An 18,496-nucleotide genomic window follows, 5' to 3' on the forward strand; every position below is an offset into this window, starting at 1 on the left:
TTCTTCTGTATTTTGTCTCCACGTAAAATCATATCATACACTGGTATCTCATTATGCTTCACTGCTTTCCCTTTATTCCTCTAGCTGCTTCTACAGTGCTCCTAATTTCCATCTTCCATTTCCACCCCATTCTCTTTCAACTTTTGCACTTTCCCTAATGCCAAGTCTCTCCGTCCTGTATTTGCGTTATTTTTTTTTTCCTCACTTCTGTTTCTTTTGCCTTCCATCTTTACAGTTCATTTACCTCCTCTTTCTCTGTGCTGTGATGAGAGAGTTTACGGCAGAAGCAAGAAAGAGTGCCGAGTTAGACAGAGACACACAACTAGGCCAACACAGCTTCCTCCAGGGATGTGTGCATGTGTGTGTCTGTGAGTGTGTAAGTTTGTTACATAGTGAGCCAGAAAATGGGAATGAAAGCGAAACAGAGACTGACACTGAGAGTAAGGTTGTCGGGGGTGGGGTGTGTGTGTGTGTGTGTGTGTGGGGGGGGGGGCACTGGCGTAATTATACCTACTGTACATGAATGGCAACAAAAACAGTTGTTAGATGGAGAATGGTGCCCATATTGTGTGACACAAACACGGAAAAAAAAAAAAAAAGAAAATTGCACATCAGTAAACGGAAAACATAAACAGTGGCGACTGTTCACAGCAGTCGTGTTGCAGTCCTTGAAGAAGGTTATGCCTTTGCAGCAGGAAGGCTTGACGATGTTGCTAGCGACTGGCAGGGTCTGTGTCCTCATGCTGTGATTACATTGTGCACAGGAAACAGACTGTTTCTAGGCTTTAGGCTGAACTTTAGCTTTAGGATTTTAAAATGTTTCTGAGTAGACTGGCTCCGGCTGGTGCCTGTTAAGTAAACAAACAAACAAAAAAAGCAGCTTGCATTTTTTTTTAATGAAAATAGCAACTTGCAAGTGCTTACTGCTGCTTGTACTGCTTGTATACTGAGGCAAGAAGTTGACAAAGATTTATATTTCTTTTATTTTTCTGATAGAATCGTCTTTTATCATCCACTTAACTGCACAGAAATTGATTTCTGATGACCTTGTTATTATGACATATTTCATTTTTTTAAAGAAATATATTGAACTGGAACTGACTCCATCTTATTACTTATTATCATGAAGGCTACAGATAATAATCATAATTTTTTTTTACATACTGTGGTAGGTTGAAAATGTTGTATTTCTGCAAGTTTGCATTTTGCATGTAACCCGTATCTGACAGGTTGGGCCTGGGGTGACTCAAGGAATATGTCACGCTCTGTTCGTAGAGAGCTCAGCCATGCCCTCGTGTACATAAAGAGAGAAGAAAAACAGAGAGGCAAAAATCACCAGTCACAACCAGGTTTCAAGTGATGTCTGTTACTCTGTTCAAGATTATTATTGAGCACCAACATATAATGCGTTCCTAATTAAACATACACATCCTCGATGTTAAGAAATATTCAGTTTATTCTTTCATCAATTATACACACTGAATGCACCAAACTGTCAGTCCTTTAAAAGGATGTAAAAAAAAATAGTTATTGCTCTAACATACATGACAACTATGTTAACAAATTACATTATTATCTTGATATAATTTCTCAAATAACAATGCATTCCTCAAGTTCTTTGGAGGTGCCTTAATGAACTTGAACAGTGAAACTGTGACCCATACTGTATTTTGCCTTGTCCAACATGATCAAACATTTCAGGCTTGCTGTGTTTCCGGAGCTCAATTTTGTGTATAACAAACCTCACGGAAATTTGCTTTATTGAGGCACAGCAATTTAAAATTGATTTCGCCTTCTCTTACTTTAGTTTAGTTTGTTTGCTCTTGCTTGTGTAAGAGACAGATTCGGGGAAAGCATTTAAAGACCGAGAGATAATATATTTGTACAAGCAGATTTAGAGCATGTTTTTCATTTTGTATTTGGCTCTCCTGATTTCACAGTCTCCATGGAGATGGCTGTTAGTATGTCAGGCGTGTAGGCCTTCCCACTCGGCCAGACACATCCTGAGGAAACAGCAGCTCGCGCTGCCGTTTGTTCATGTTGGCATATGTTTGTTGCATACCTTCTTTTGAGAGTGTACATTGATATGTGTAAACAGGCTTGTTCCCATGACTCCTCAAACTCTAATATGACACTGCGATTACAATATGCATCAAGTCCACAGAATATGCCAATGTCGGTACATGTGGAGCAATGTAGAATTACTGAGCTGACTCTAACACTAAATTAAGTCTGTAGATTATCAGTTCTTATTCAGAGAATCCTAACAAGTTGAGTTTCTGTGGGTTTGCCTTGAAGTCGGGCCTCATGAGTTGTAGGCTGCATTTGTGCATATATGTTGACTGCCTGTTGTGTTTCTGAAAAACAGATAGTCAAGAGGCAGCATGTGTGTCTCCCTTTGGATATGTGTAGGGAAATACTGTGCGCATGTGGATGTAGACTGTATGTATTATGCAGACATAGGAGAGCCTTGTGCTATAAATAAAACAGGGCTGCAGCGTGCTCACTGGCGGAATAATCTATCTGACACTATGGAGAAAGAGAGTGAAAGAGGGGACGGAGGAGACAGACAGGAGCACGGAGGAAGAGAGAGACCAGCAGATTCAGAAGCAGGTGATGATGAAGAAAGAAGCAAGAAGAGAAACTGCAGGGAATGAAGGATGAGAGGAAGGACTGAGCAGGAGAAAGAGAAATCGAGAAGTGCGGCTTATCCGTATGGCCTCTAGCTGTGATAGTTAGTATCATGTTCAAAAACTGGTGATGTCTTTCCTCAACATCTCTTTGTATAAACTCTCATGCTTTTTTAGACTGTCTCCTCTGTCTGCTTGGAATAAGAGGAACTCTGTTTTGTTTGTACTCCTTACACCTGTGTAAAGGACATTTAGCAGGTCTTGCACATATTTTTCATTTCAGTGCTTGTGAGCAAAATGTCAAGCAGCAAGAAAATCTAAACCTCTGATATATTCCAGATACTATTGGCAATAACACTGAAGTTGTTTTGTGGATTTACTCACTTTGGTTCTGCATCTTTTGACATGGATATTTATTCGTTAAACTGATAGGTTTGCATAAAGGCATATCAGGACCGGGTACATAACTAACGACAAGTTTGCACGAAAACATGCTGATTCAAACAAAAAAATCATCAGTGATATTCAGCTTTCATAAACTTTTCCATACATACTTTCATACAGTTTCCAGGCTTGTTTTGGCACATTCTTCGCAACAGATATCGGGCATCACATTGTTCATTTTGCTTTACTTAAGTCACAGAAAATGGGCTAAGCAGTCAGCAGTTTGCCATTTTACGAGGGGCAATGCAGACAGAGGGCAGCACAGCATTTCTCTTTAAAAGAAAATCAACTCTTTTCTTCATCTTGAGTTACCGGTGGCCAGTATGGCCAACAATGGCTAGTAGCATTGTTGTTCTCTTAGATTTACCTATGAGTCACAGTTTCAAAAGCACACTCATCAGTCTAGAAGCGTTTCTGAGGCAGAGCCAGTTAGAGATGAAGACCTGCCCCCTCACTGTCTCTGATTGGCTCTGACCTTGACGTTCTTCTGGGGCACCACTGGCACTATGGTAAAAAGAGGGTCGAACATGTTTTTAGTTGCAGTCATGAAACAAACTGGCTGTCATTTCCATGGGAATCTCTATGATCTCTGATATGTGTGAAATACAAACTTTTGCACTTGATTGCAGTAAGACCACACAATGCATGCCAGGAAGTTGGGGAAAAAAATGGAAATGTTTAGATATAGCACAATTTGATGTGATTAGATTTTATTCAATTCAATTCAGAATCTTTGTGTTAGGATTAGAGTCAAAATTATTCTCGAGCTAGTGCGAAAGAAAACTAATTTCAGAAACTGTTCGATCCAATCTGTGCAAAGAAAGCAGAATAACGTTTAAGAGCAGAGCAAAGTGTTTTTAGTTTTCATATTTTGAAACTCAAATGATTGCAAACAAGTGCTGTTCGAAAAATAGAATTAGTGCACTTCAGCTAGTAGCTGCTCTTTTTTCCCCACAGAATCTTGTGGGTTTCAAAAATGAAATTGACCACAAATACAAATCCCATTTCTTGATGTAGCTTTGACTTAGCGTTTCGGATTTATTCACATACATGGCAAGACAAGTCCTTCAACTAGAAAAATCTAAAGTCCCATGTGAAATAAAATCAGAAATACAGTGTTGAGCATTGATTCACATATGACTGCTACCTCACTCTTGTTTCAGCAGGAAAAAAAATGCACGATGCTATGACACACTTTGACTCAATTGTATCATAAATCTAAAGCCCTCATTGTCACTTAAACTTAAAGTCTAGATAGGGCAAGCATCACAACACATCACAACACACGAGATGCTGTTGTTTGTGTTCGGTCTGGAATCCGATACCGAAACCATCATACTGTCATGACACCGTGATCAATACAGCCACAGGGGCTCGGGAATACCAACAAAGTCTGTCGCTACATCCGGAAATGTAACCAGAAACTGTATTGCATATGCGAACTCTGCAAAGAAACATTTCAGCTGTTTGTTTGTTTTTTCTTATATCAAAAAGCCTTGCATCTGATTCAACATGCCAGAGATAAGAAATATTCTCTGGGCCGTTATCAGGCAAAGGTAATGGTATAGGGGTGCATCAGTGTCCATGGCACGGGTGACTTGCATTGGTAAAGGTACCATTGATCTGTGGGTGTTTCAGGAGGCCAGTACCAGATCGTATTCTGCATTATTTACAAAATGACTTCAGAGCAGTATGGAAACAAAGTGTCAACCCTCACAGACTGCATGTGTATATTCAATCATAGATATTGATATTTGGCTAAAGTTCTTAAAGGTTGTTGCCTTGGACTGCCTGAGTCAAATCATTCTGACGTATTGATATATATATTTTTTTAATGTATTTTTGTTTTCCCTTTATTTGACCAGAAAGGTCATACAAAGATGCTATTTTGGTCTGGGTCAGTCTTTTTAAATCTGTCTCATTGCAAAACGAACTTGTATTTTTTTCCCTGTTTGTTGTTCTATGACAGGTGATGGAGCTGAAGGGTCAGATGATCCATGTGCCAGAATTATGCTCCTTGATGTTTCTGGGCTCTCCACGTGTTGATAAGCTGGAGGAGCTTATGGGCAGGGGTCTCCATTTGTCAGATATTCCCATCCATGATGCCACACGGGATGTTATCTTGGTGGGGGAGCAGGCCAAAGCCCAGGATGGCCTAAAGAAAAGAATGGACAAACTGAAGGTAAAAGGGTTCCAATTGTATTCCGAATGTATGATTTATAAACTGAAGTTAATACAGTGCTGCTCAGTTTTTTTATCAGTCAGGTTGTTTTCTTCGATGTAGCTTCATGCAGTAAGACAGTAATATATTTCATCTGCTGGAACAGTGGATTTGAGCTAAGCTGATCACACACTTCAATCCCTATTTTACAAACAAGCACCAGCTTGTGTCATGACACAGATCATATTGGGAAAATTATTTGCTTTTAGGGCTGCAGGATTTCATGATAGCTTAACCGTACCAACCATCAACAGACACCAACAGACACTGAATGTGACTGTTTTCAACAACAAGAAAGAATAAAGGCCCTATAGACCGGTTAGCAATTGACCTAATTAGTTTTGTGTTGTTCCATCAGTTTCTTTTAAGTATTACACAACTCTTCCAGCCTTTTGTTGCCCTGTCCCAATTCTTGCTAAAACAAAAATGAGCGGTGGTGGTCGCTGGATCCTATCCCGGGTGTCACCATGACAATTTGCCAGTTTATCACAGGGCCAACACAGGAACACACAAGAAAAACAACCCATGCAGACTCACACTCACTCCTGAGGTCAATTTAGAATCTGTTAACCTCGCATGCATGTTTTAGGATTGTTGGAGAAAGCCAGGGCACCAAGAGAAAACATGCTAACTCCAAAAAAAGGCCCCTGATAAGATTCAAACCGAGAAGCTTCCCGCTATGACATCTCAATACTAACCACCACCACACAACTGTGCAACCCGGCACTAAATTAGAAAAACGCAAATGTTTTTTTCAGAAAACAATGACAAAAGTCTGACTTTCAAAAACTGATGAATTAATCTTCCAATTAGGCGATAGCAGGACCATGAAATCACTTTTTACTTTGTTTTATTCACACTTTATACTGTGTCCATGATTTTTTTTTTTTTTCAGAAAAGGGATTTTACTGTATTTCCTACATGGATTTGGGTTCAACCTGACATCCTTTTTCTTTTCAAACGTACACTCAAGATGATTATTATTCCTCATTAGCCATTAGTCCCAACAAAATGAGTTAAACTATCAGCAGCACATCACTTCTTTATGGAGCCTACCCACTGACAGGCTCCATAGAGGAGTGGCAGGAATACTGTTCCTGATGTTTTCCAGGTTTTTATTGCAGACATGATAAATCCAATGCATCACATGTACTAACTTGAATACCCATGTTGATTGTATAAATCCGTTGGATTTCACTTGTTGGATGAGACCCAGTCTCCTGCATCCGCTCATTGCATCAGTCTCTCTCAGCAACAACTCCTCCAGGCATGTGTTATAAATAGCTACATCTTAGTCAACTCGCTTGAAGAGTAATGTAACACTGCATAATACAGACCGGACACTAAGAAGCTTTATCCATAGAAGCAAAGAAGCATACACATATTCTCACAATTAAACAAACAAACAAAAAATATCCCTTACAAGTACGTTCGCATATTGTAGCAATTTTACTTACTCAATACATATACTTCATTTTAGTGCAGTACTCCCACCTTTAAACATTACTGTCATCAGTGTCTTCATCAAAGCAAATCACACGGAACAGCAAACCACTTAATCTCCCCCTCTTTTCTCTCAGGCTACGTTAGAGCGTACTCATCAGGCGCTTGAGGAGGAAAAAAGGAGAACTGTGGATCTCCTGTACTCCATATTTCCGGGTGATGTGGCCCAGAAGCTGTGGCAGGGTCAGCCGGTGCCCGCTCGCAAATTTGATGATGTCACCATGCTGTTTTCGGACATCGTGGGCTTCACTGCTGTCTGTGCCCAGTGCACACCTATGCAGGTCATCTCCATGTTGAATGAACTCTACACACGCTTCGACTACCAGTGTGGCATTCTGGATGTCTATAAGGTCAGAGACACATATGCACCCTGTTCATGTTGAGATCAGGTGCTGCGGCAAGGTTTTCATTTCAAATAGGGAGGTGACCGTCTCCCAAATAGTTAGTTGTCCTTTCTTGGTATCTTTAGAATATGAACAGCTGACTCAGCTAAACTTTTCTGGGGTGTGTCATTGTCTATGTGTACAGGATCTATTTATGTGTGTGCGTGTGCGCTGTCATGTGTTTGCACTTTTGTTGTGGAAAAAGAAACTGATTAATGGCCAGTCTGTGAGAGCTTAACAAAGATATGTCAATATTGTCCATCTGACAGCATGGCTTTGAGCCTGGATACAGTCATCTCTCTGGTCTGCTGTCTTTTTCTCTTTTCATCCCCACTTTCCGTTACCAGATCAGCTCTTTCTATTTTCTTGCCTCCCTTTTCTATCTCATTACCACACAACAATCTTTACTTCCCACTTTCCTTCACGAAATGTGCTTCTCCTGTACTATCTGTCAGAAATGTCACATATTGAATATGTTGGGAGATAAAATAAAAGCCACAGAGAGGAGGGGAGAGACTGCGTTTAAGAGGGTTTATGTGTGTAGCAGTGGAGGATTTTGTTTGTGTGGCAAACAGAAAGCAGGAACAGGAGGACATGAAGAGGAGATTGAATCACCCATATGTCGCCATTGTCATGGTTACTGTTGAAATGATCTAGCCAGTGGCAGGCGTTAATGAGAGCAGTTTGTCTTCCCAGTTTTTTCTTTTTCCTCCAGAGCTATTTTTTTTCTTCTTTTGCAAAGACTGTGTCAGCTGCCATGACTCTTTGCTCACTCCTTCATCTTGACGTATAACAATGCGCTCATGAAAGTGGCTTAATTGTTATTTTTAGCTTAATTTGCATGTGCACATTCAAAATGTGTTCATTTTTAAACAAGGGAGACTTGCATTGCTAGCATTGCAAACTTTGGCCAGGACTGTAAAATGTCCATGTCTTAAGCCTCATTGCATGCTATCGTTACTTACCTGACTCCATAGTAAAAAATCCCTTAGTGTAACAACCAACCAATAAGTATTCAAATAGCTTAATTGACTTAAAACAGCAGAGCTGAAGCAAAATAATTGTACCGCAATGCCCCTTTTAGGCAGATTTCCCAGTGTTTCCCTATGGCACAAATATATTTGGATAAGTTGATCCAGTCATCTGTGTCTATCATGAACCTTCTAAGCCTTTAAATCTTTTTTTTTTTTTAATTTCTACTGGTCTTTGTTAAGAGCGTCATGATGTTCTTTTCCTGCAGAGTGCTTTTAATCTGTGTCATGATGGAGATGCTTATTTTGGCCACTCAGCAGACTTAAGGTTGATTTAATCATACTCTGGTACTATAAAATATGTCAAGCATTTATATTAGATCAGATTTATGAATCTTTGCAAACACCCAAAAAACAATAAATGTACTTGTCATGCTTTTTGTTAAGTATCTTCAATGTATAATAATCTTCAACCATAAAATGTTTTATAGGGTTTTAACTTTTGTAATTAGACTCTAAAGAAATATATAGAGGCAGCTTTGTGGGTTTGTGGAGTGTGCGTCAGATAATCGGTGTCATAAATTAAAATGCTTGTATTGATCATATTTTTGGAGTTTTGGCTCCTCACAATGGGTTAGGAGTCCAAACTGCTATAAGTGGCGTTTCTTTGGGTGTCTGAAATTATCACCAGCTCATATTGTGAACTATGTAGGCCAAGAAAGAGAAACAGAAAAATACTGTAGCTCTCGTATGGAATGAATAGTCAAGGGTTGCTTTCAATTTTCTACGACTCAGAACCCACTTGGTTTCAAGTATCTGCGTTGCCATACTTAATTTTGAAATGATTAAATTATAATTTTTTTCGTTTCTCATACAGATTGAGACAATAGGTGATGCCTATTGTGTGGCAGGAGGACTTCATAAGAAGGTCGACAGCCATGCAAAACCAATTGCACATATGGCTCTGAAGATGATGGAACTTTCAGAGGAAGTGTTGACACCTGATGGGAAACCTATTAAGGTGAGCATTTCTTATTCTTCCTTCATCAGGTGTAAGGCAGCTATGTAAGCAAACAAGTAAGCGCCATTATCATTATTCTTATTCTTATTTTTTTCTATTTCTCCGAATATAAGCCAAAAATGAATCCAGCTAGCTTTGGCATGCAAGGAACCAAAGCAGTAGCCAAGACCATTTAGTGGGTTGTCAGCCTCAGTTTTTGTTGCTGTCCTAGAAATGGTAATAGATAGTCTACCGATGGGTCCAATGAGTAGTCGCCTTCTCATTTGCCACCATTTTCTGTTCAATTACCAGTGCTGGCTGTCCACTGACCAGGTCATTAGCTGTTTTTGGTCAGGACATAGCCTCCAGTTCCAAGAATAAAGCGTAAACTGTAAACTTGCTACAGTCTATAGCAAAAATATACATATACATTTGGCCTCTGCCGACTGCTTTTGCAGTACAGTACTATATTAAATGGGAATTGTAAGTTGTTATTCCAGTGTGTGGACTCAGCTTCATAAGCAATCATTTTTTAAATGACAAAAACACATGTCAGTAGTTCAAAAATGGGCCAGGTAGCTGGCAAGTAATAAGGTTTCAGCGAGGGATGCTGAGTAGCATTGTGTAACTGTCCTAGCTGCTGCTTCAATGGAGCATGATTTATGAAATGATGCAAGAGAATTAGTGCACCTTGATGGTGTGTCTGGTTTTGAGTTATATTTCAACTTAAGTGTGTCAACTTAAGAGCTACATACAAAGTCTACACATTTGTTAAGTGGAAGATGATTATATGCAGCCATGTCTGCCATGCGGATGTGTATGTACAATGTTTTGAACTATTTATGTACCGTATGTGTCAGAAGGTCATGTTATTTTGTTAGGCTGCTCTCTCTTAATCTCAGTTCCGACTTTAGATTCAGAATAAACATTCTCCTGTTATCCTCTATGTTTTTTTGTATAGAGCAACGTTTGGCCATCATCATAACTTTGCTGTATTTTACCGATATGACAAGTTTTTTTTTAAATGTTGTTAAGTTTAAAACAGTTATGCAGTTGCAAGAAAAGCACGTGCCCCATTTGTCAGCTGCAGTAAAGTCCATGCTGTGAAACTCAATGATGATAGAGCTGTGAGCTTGACGTAAGACACGGCTCTACATGTGAATGTTGGCCTGCCTTCAAAACGGCATTTAACACGTACTTGTGGAGTTAAGTTTAATGTTCTTCTGTAATCTCATAAATCAGGCTCAGGTCTTTAGCTACAGTTAGTAGTTGACTTATTTCTAACCCCTTGTTACGTTATCATTGAAACAGAGTCCATTAAAAAAAAAAAAGGGTCCAAAAGACTTCGAAAGATTTGCTAAAAGCTTCACGTTCTGTTCATTCAAGAAATGAGTGATCCTTTTTGTCTTTATAAACCACGTCATTTGTTTGTGACTTGGTTTTACAAGGTTGAGTAATTCAGAGATTACTTTGGTGACGACTAACAGAAAAACCGATTAAGACCTCATCGATGTTTCATGATGGCAAGGTGTGGTGAAAAGAGGTGGCTGTGCTTTAGATTTGAGAAAACATTACTGAGCTATATTTGGTGCTTAAACATATTTAGTTTTGACTTCTCTGAAATTGACGTGGCATATTTAAGGACAAAACGTGTGTGTGAGAGGCCAAGAAGACAGAGAGTGGCTGAATAACAGACAGGACACTTCTCTGTGTGCTGCTGTGCTCACAGCATAGTCCATTTGTCTCAAAATAGAAAGGCCTTGCCAAGCATTTTTGGCCTGCTCTCTCGCTCTTTCACCTTCTCACTGTTTTTTTTGTCTCTTCCCCTCTTTATCTGTCTCCTCCCCTTCATCTCTGCCCCCCTTCCTCTCTTCTCTGGAGCCTGTAACTCACTTCTTTCATTTTTCTCTGCAGTTTATTTCTTGTGTTTTCTTCTATCATTATTTATGTTTTCATTTTCTATATTTTCAACTCTTTCCTATTCACCCCCTTCATATGTCTCTTCATTTCATGGTGGTATAAAGGATAGTTTAGCATGATGAATGCAGCTCAGCGAGTGCACTCACTCAGTCAGTGTTACACTGTTATGCAAACTAGCATGAGAGCTGTGAGAGATGACAGAGAAATTAGATTCTGGGACACAGTTAGAGTATGTATCGAGCAGAGCGATGTCAAGAGAAAATGACATATAGTAATTAAACTACAAGTCGTTTTCTACAAGTTGTTATCTATAGTACTGCTTCATCATCAGGCCCATGACTTGATCTTTATGCATTGTTTGAGCTTGGGTGTCTGGGAGAGGGTATGAGATGTTGAACAAGCAAGAATGCGTTTGATGTAATACAAAGTGTGCCTAAACTTAAGTGTTTTTTCTATTTCTATAATGCCCACAGAATATGATCAGTTCACAAATGAAAGGCTTTTATTCACATTCAATTATGTTTCTTCTGGGAGCTAATGTCCGCCTAACATCTGCTGTTTCTGCAGCATTCTGGATTCAGAAACAGTGTGGGACTGATCATGCAGACCAAAAGCTCCTTTTTTGCTGACTTTGTGTTCATACTGCAGCAACTGCAGTGTGTCTGCAGTACACACTATGCAAAAGTTTAATCTCCGCTCCCCACCTACAAGTCTAAGATCAAAATTCTGTGTGCATGACAATGTGAAGGCTTCAGCGAAACTACACTATACCTTACAGCCCCACCAATATTTTTTGGCATTGCTATTATGAAATTTTTTTTTTGTGTGTGTGTGTATTTTTTAAGAAAACAATCCCGAAAAATATGCTTTGGGTCATTTAGAGACGGTTTCGTCACAGTTTGTCTAGTTAAGCGCGTCTGACTGTGTGGTTTACAATGCTGCAACACATTTAGCAGAGTATACATCATTCCCTCCAATCACTGCTGAGCACACTGTCTTACACAGAGTCTTACAAAACAGCTCTATTTCTACATTACAGATGAATGTTTCTGGATACTAAAGATAATACTGGATGATATTTGCTGATGTATTAATTTTGGAATATTTTTTTACCCATCAATAACCCCATTTATATTTATTCTATAAAGGACTTCCAAAAATCTTAAGGCTGAAACTAATGATAGTTTTTAACATGTCTACACTCAAATGGTGTATAGTAGGCCTGTGCCTAAAATGAGTAATAGATAACTTCCTTTTATCAGACAGTTTATTTTTTAGGTACAGGGTAAGACAGATTGCAATATGGAGTTTTCAGAGTGTATTGATGTTTTTTCAAATGTGATATAAAATAAGACAATTACAATTATCTGTATATTCTGATAATCTACCAACAAATCTACCAAACATTTAGCTTTATAAGTCTGACACGAGAAATTTAAATGTATGATAAATGCAAACTTTACATGAAAGGTTGTATAGGTTGTACATATTTCACGTTCTCAGGTCCAAAAGTGACATAATCAGTTTGCTTGTTATTTCTGACCAACGGTTCATCTTCACATTGGAGAGCTGTGAACCAGCATGTTTTCCCGGTGGCATTTCACGTGACTAATCAATTAACTGACTATTTCAGCAACAAAACGTAGCACCCACTTTATTATGCAACTTAACACGATAATGTTTGTGTATTGCATCACTTTAGCATCAGTCACATGTGTTTCAGCTTAAAAACTGGTGAATGCACAGGAGAGAAATAAGATTCCCTCTTTAACAACTCCCTCCTCTCTGTCTTAGTCAATCTCCATCTCTCTAGTTATCTGTCAGCATGGCCAGAGGCTAGACTGTGATTGGTTGTCTGTGCCGCTGCGCCATTTGCTCTTTGGCTCAATGAAGGCCATGTGCTGTGGATGCTGACTCATAGCTTAACCAAGGCAAAAGGTGCATGACTGTTATCGTGTCTGTATTTTGAGACTCAAAAATAAAGAGGAGAGTGGGCACCGATGCAGATTTGTTTGTGTGTGTCTGTGAGTGGCTGTCTGTTGTGGAGACAGGCAAGTGTATGGCCATCTGCACGCAGTTTAGCTGCAAAAATAGGTCACACTGGTGCACCTGCCAGCCCTCTCTCCCTCACTGTCTGTTTCATTTTCTTTATCTCTCCTCCTGTGCTGTCAAGGTCCTACCATCTAATTATAGGTTCACTTTGCCTCTTTCGCCATTGTCTTTCTGTCTCTATGCTCTTTCTATCTCACTACAACCCTCAGCTGTTGTTGCCATGACTACCTCGCAGTGTGCTGGAATGCACACTGGGATGAAAGGTGATAAGAAGATGCTCAAGTAGATCATTAAAAAACTACCAGGTTACACTGTGTTTTATCTGTGTGTGTGCGTGCTGCCAATATGGATTACCCCCCCCCCCCCCCGAGTGGTACAAATCAATAGTTGGTCAAGTTGTATGGCTTTCACTCTCCCTCCAGTCATTTATAAATTCATACTCTCACCAGATTACAACTGCTACCAAAAGGATGATAAATAAATCATATATTGATCCATTTCACCCTAACACCCTTATTATTTCAGTTCTGCTTCCACAAGGTATCAAATTAGATACCCTACAATCTCCATTTATCGGACCGATGAGCATACAGCACTTTGTGGTGCAAAAACAACACTTTGTACTGCAGGATGGGCAGCACAGGAATGAAATGCATCAGTTTAGATCTAATTTACGAGCATTCACAGATTGGGTTCAATTCAAGCACAAATCAGGAGATTGCTTACATTGGTATGTCATCATTCTAACTTGTTTTTCCTTCTGTCTTTTTTTTTTCTTCAACCTTCTCCAACCACCTGCCTCCTCCCTTTTTTAGCTAAGGATAGGCATTCACACAGGTTCGGTGCTGGCAGGCGTCGTCGGGGTTAAAATGCCACGTTATTGCCTGTTTGGGAACAACGTGACTCTGGCCAGCAAGTTTGAATCGGGGAGCCATCCAAGGTGTATTAATGTTAGTCCCACAACCTATCAGTAAGTACCTGCACTGTACTTAACATACGAATGCAGTATGTTTTGTTATGACATATAATAACAATAATTTGCCATCTCCTCTTACTTTGCATTCCACTCCCACATTGTGTTCGCAAAGCAAAATAGTGCCATTACCTAAATTAGGTCATACGCATATATTTACACAAATGTTAATAAAAAAAACGAACATTTCATATATCAATTATTTTGTGTCTCTCTTTACCTCTTTGTAATGTTCATTTTTAACTAACACTCTTTATTAAAACTTCCTCTATTCTCTTTTTTCCCCCCTCAACAGATTGTTGAAAGATGACCGCTCTTTTTCATTTGTCCCTCGCTCAAGACTGGAGCTCCCTGAGAATTTTCCCAAAGAGATCCCAGGGACGTGTTACTTCCTGGAGGCGGGGACTTCTCACAGCCATGCCTCACTTACCAGCTCTCGCTCGGCTCCTCCGGCCTCTATGAGGAAAGTCTCCTACAGCATCGGGACCATGTTTCTAAGAGAAACAAGTTTGTAGATCCATACACAGACTAGGTTGCACAAGTATTCATGATTTAAAGCGACTGGATTTGAAACTGTGGAACATGGACGAAACCCACAAATCTTTGGATATGCAATTGCATTCTGTAAACACATGGATTCAGACCTTTTGGGTGAAAAATGCTTTCATCGTACGTGAAAAAGAATAACATGCCCTTATCTGCTCTGCAAGGGAGATATGCTTCTAAAGGCTTGACGTGCAGGAACTGTGCTAATCTCTCATCCTTCCCCAAGGAGGTGGACTGATTGAATCAATTTGCAGAGAAACCTTAATATAAAACTTAATGATCTAACTGGATGTCTCAGCTCCAGACCTGGTATCGAGCTCTCTCCAGAGGTCCTCGTTCCCGTGGGATACCTGAACTGGGTCCAGACTAAAAAAAAATACAGGGAGGAAAATATGGAGAGAGACCCCACTCATGACCAGTGTTCCACACGTTAGCCATGGAATTGTGCAAGCAGAACAAATCCACATGACAAAGTGGGTGCTGGGGAATGATTTTTTGTGAATTTTTGAAAGATGGCCACAAATGTTTGCTTTGCTTCATGTCCTGTTGTGCAAAAAAAGACTACTGATGAAGAACAATACAGCTCCCCTCCCTCCCTCTGCAACTGTCTTTAAATCATGTCATGCATTTCCAAACATACTTAGAGTATCTGCTGATTGCTAGATTGAAAACTTCAAGATAGGGCCAGTTGGTTTGGAGATGGGAGAAACAAATGTCAGGCACAAGAGAGGGGAGAAGGGGTCAATAAAAAGACAAATGTCAACAACAACCTTAATCTGATTTTACAGCCTTTTTCTGCTTCTAACCCACAGGAATCTGTAGTCAACAGTAATACAGCCATTTCCATTGTAGGTATTATGTGTAGGACTCAAAATTATTCCCAACTCAGTGCCTTTTTACCACTCAAACCAGGATAAGTACAAGATAAGTAGAATCTAAATATATGAGGAGAAAAAAAATACACACAAGGAGTGCTTCATTTGTCTTATGTCTCCAGTTACTGTATGACATTTCTGTGGCTTCAGCTGCACTGAAGCGAATGACAGGAAATAGGGAACTGGACGTGCATTTAGTTATGTCACATTTGAACCTGTGATGTTGCAAGGCACGGCTGGCGCCTTATTTCTGCATGCCAGCAAGGGTACCAACTTGTCATGCGTTTTAATTTAAAATGGTTGAGAGTAGCTGGCAACATATATCAACCAGATTTCAGATAGCTGGCTCTCTGTTGACCTCTTTATTTTATCCAGATCCGATAAAACAAATAATGTTAATTTTCTAATTAATGTTACAAGCATAATTACCGTATGCACACTTGACATGTTAAATTTACAAATGTGATATTTAGTTATTTTTTTAGAACTTTAGAACTTTTTTCTTATTACAGGTGTAAAAAATAAACACTTTTCGTGCACATCTAACCGACGCCGTTCAAATTGAAGTCTACAAGATTTCTGGGAGACAGAGTATGACTCGCTCAGTAAAAATCTCAGGCTGTGTCAAAAACGTGTGCGTTGCTCAATCACGCAAGCACGGGAAAGTAAAGATTTATCCGATTAAATCTGAAGTAAAAGTAAAGTAAATGTAAAATGGCACGTGAAGATTTGTTGGGTATCTTTCAGGATTTTAGAGACTTTTATGGGTTTTAAAGAATGAAGTAATGTGATTCCACAATATTACTGCGATTGTTCTCCATCAGTGAAGTACAAATAAAACATCAATTTAGCACAGTCGCAAAAAAATGAAAGAGGAAAAAAAAAAGTATTGAAAAGGTCACAAATTTGTAAGAAATATTAGATTTTCATGTCAGTTGCGACGTTTTAAATAATGACAAAAAGCATACAAAGGTTTGTCAACGTCGCAACCAGATTTGAACTCATTACTGAAACAAAGTGATGTCAGAGATGATTGGGGTTGTTTAGATTTTAACGAGTGGTGAAAATCTCTGTTTGCGTCCCATCTGTTTCTTGTTAAGGAGTGTTTTTTTTTTTCTTTTTCTTGAACTGACAAAATAACTTAGAAACCAAACAATTAACAACTTCTCATAAGAGGCCAAATATATTTTTTGACCAGCAAAGCTTTGAATTAATGGACAGGGAGTAAAATCTAGCATTTTCACAACATCTTGCCAAATGCCGACCTTGTAGCAGGACCTAAAAGATTAAGTAGATATGTGCAGATTTTTATTCAGACACACCACCAGCACAGGCTAATCATGTTTTTTTAGTGAATGCATAATTGCATGTCATTCTGACTGTTCGCCCGCCCTTGCAGGGAGTCTGAACAAGCATGTTCAGGCCATGCTATATCATAAGAAAAATGATTTACTTCGAACATATATTTATATAAAAAACAAAAGATACTTGCCAAATTTTTATCAAATGTTTGCTAAAAGTTTAATTCACGATTAAGAATGCCCTCTAAGTGAGACTGACACCAGCATAAAAACCAAACATTAAATAATACAGGAAAAGATATGGATTTCTTTACGATATGCTGGTGTTGAGGTAGTACAATGTTGTATTAGGGTCATTGTAATGAATAGATAAATACGCAAACTGTGGAACAAGTTGAAAGAGGTAAAATTGTTGTATATTCTCTTAGAATAAAGTACAAGTAAGAGAGAAAAAAGGTGGGTTCAAATTGGGTTTTTAGGAGCTTCTCTTTCCCAGTTCGGAACAACCTCATCACACTTGTAATAATGCCTGCAGTGGCAGACTTGATCAAATCAAACTTTGCAGTCAGATTTAGCAGGAAATACTCCTGATAACCTAGGATCACTGTATTATTGTAGTGACTTTGAATAGACCAGACGCTGGAGGAGTCTTTATCCATTCAAACATGAATGCATGGGATAATGATGCAGCCATGAGTTTTTGTTTTTTGTTTTTTGTTCTTTTCCCTTGTAATTTTTTTCCCCGTTATAATCCAAGAACATTAAAATTTTGAATTTTTACCTATGAAATTGTGACTTAGATCCTGCATATGTAGTCATTTCTTTGAAACTGCTCAATGTTCTTCTTATAATTAACTACAATGGCCCTAATACAGTGTCATGCACAGATTGTTTGCCAAGTGGTACAAAAGAACAACAACTTTGATGATATTTTCATTACTGCCATATAATCCCATCAGTCTGTCAGATGGCAGTAGCATTATAGACTGAAAAGCTTGCACATTTACAGCATCTTCTGTAAAGGTTCCTGTAAATCATGGCAATGAAAACAATTTTGCTAACAAAGAAAATGGTAGTATATTTTTAAGAATATTTTTCCATACACCTCATTAGGGTTGTTCAAATTTACAGTAAACAACAACAACAACGAAAGGAGCTGTGACCTTTTGGGTAAATCGTTTTGCTTGGCTTAAATTATGCTGAAGCATAATATTGAATTTACTACAGAACTAGCAATGATCTGGCTCAGAAATACATAAATAGAAACCCAGTCAATCACATGAAAGCGTGGTTTTTAAGCCTTAATGATTTTAGCAATTGTATATACAAAGAAAATAGACATGTTAACTGAAAACTAGGTGCCATTTTTTCAGTGGACTATCCTGTCATCTTAAGCGTAGAGTGTATTTCTTCGGTATGATCAATTTAAAGACAACTCTCAGCTCAAAATACAAGGCAGTAGATTGTTTTGTGCTGGGGCTAATTAAAGCGAACGTGCTGTTGTTAACATGCTATTTTTTTTGTGGCAACAAAGCAAAAAACAGTCCTTAACTAAATTTCAAGAACAACCATGTTTATTGTAATTTCAAAGAGAGCCAGAACCTGCAGCACCCACGTGGAACAACAGTGCAACATTCCTCCTACATACTGTTTGCATGCATAAGTGGTCCAGAAGAT

General features: G+C 38.9%; 1 protein-coding gene across 1 annotated transcript in view; it reads left to right on the forward strand.

Annotated features, from left to right (window-relative positions):
* Window positions 1-17,599, forward strand: part of gucy1a2 (guanylate cyclase 1, soluble, alpha 2) — a 40,953-nt gene extending 23,354 nt beyond the window's left edge. Inside the window, exons 5-9 of the mRNA XM_075473587.1 lie at window positions 5,044-5,256; window positions 6,876-7,148; window positions 9,030-9,173; window positions 13,940-14,094; window positions 14,393-17,599. Of these exons, the coding sequence (XP_075329702.1) occupies window positions 5,044-5,256; window positions 6,876-7,148; window positions 9,030-9,173; window positions 13,940-14,094; window positions 14,393-14,612 (1,005 nt within the window). The 3' untranslated portion in view covers window positions 14,613-17,599. The remainder of the gene's footprint in view (window positions 1-5,043; window positions 5,257-6,875; window positions 7,149-9,029; window positions 9,174-13,939; window positions 14,095-14,392) is intronic.
* The last annotated feature ends 897 nt before the right edge of the window (window positions 17,600-18,496 follow it).

Source organism: Odontesthes bonariensis, chromosome 9 (genome assembly GCF_027942865.1).
Source record: "Odontesthes bonariensis isolate fOdoBon6 chromosome 9, fOdoBon6.hap1, whole genome shotgun sequence".
In the NCBI taxonomy this organism is placed as follows: domain Eukaryota; kingdom Metazoa; phylum Chordata; class Actinopteri; order Atheriniformes; family Atherinopsidae; genus Odontesthes; species Odontesthes bonariensis.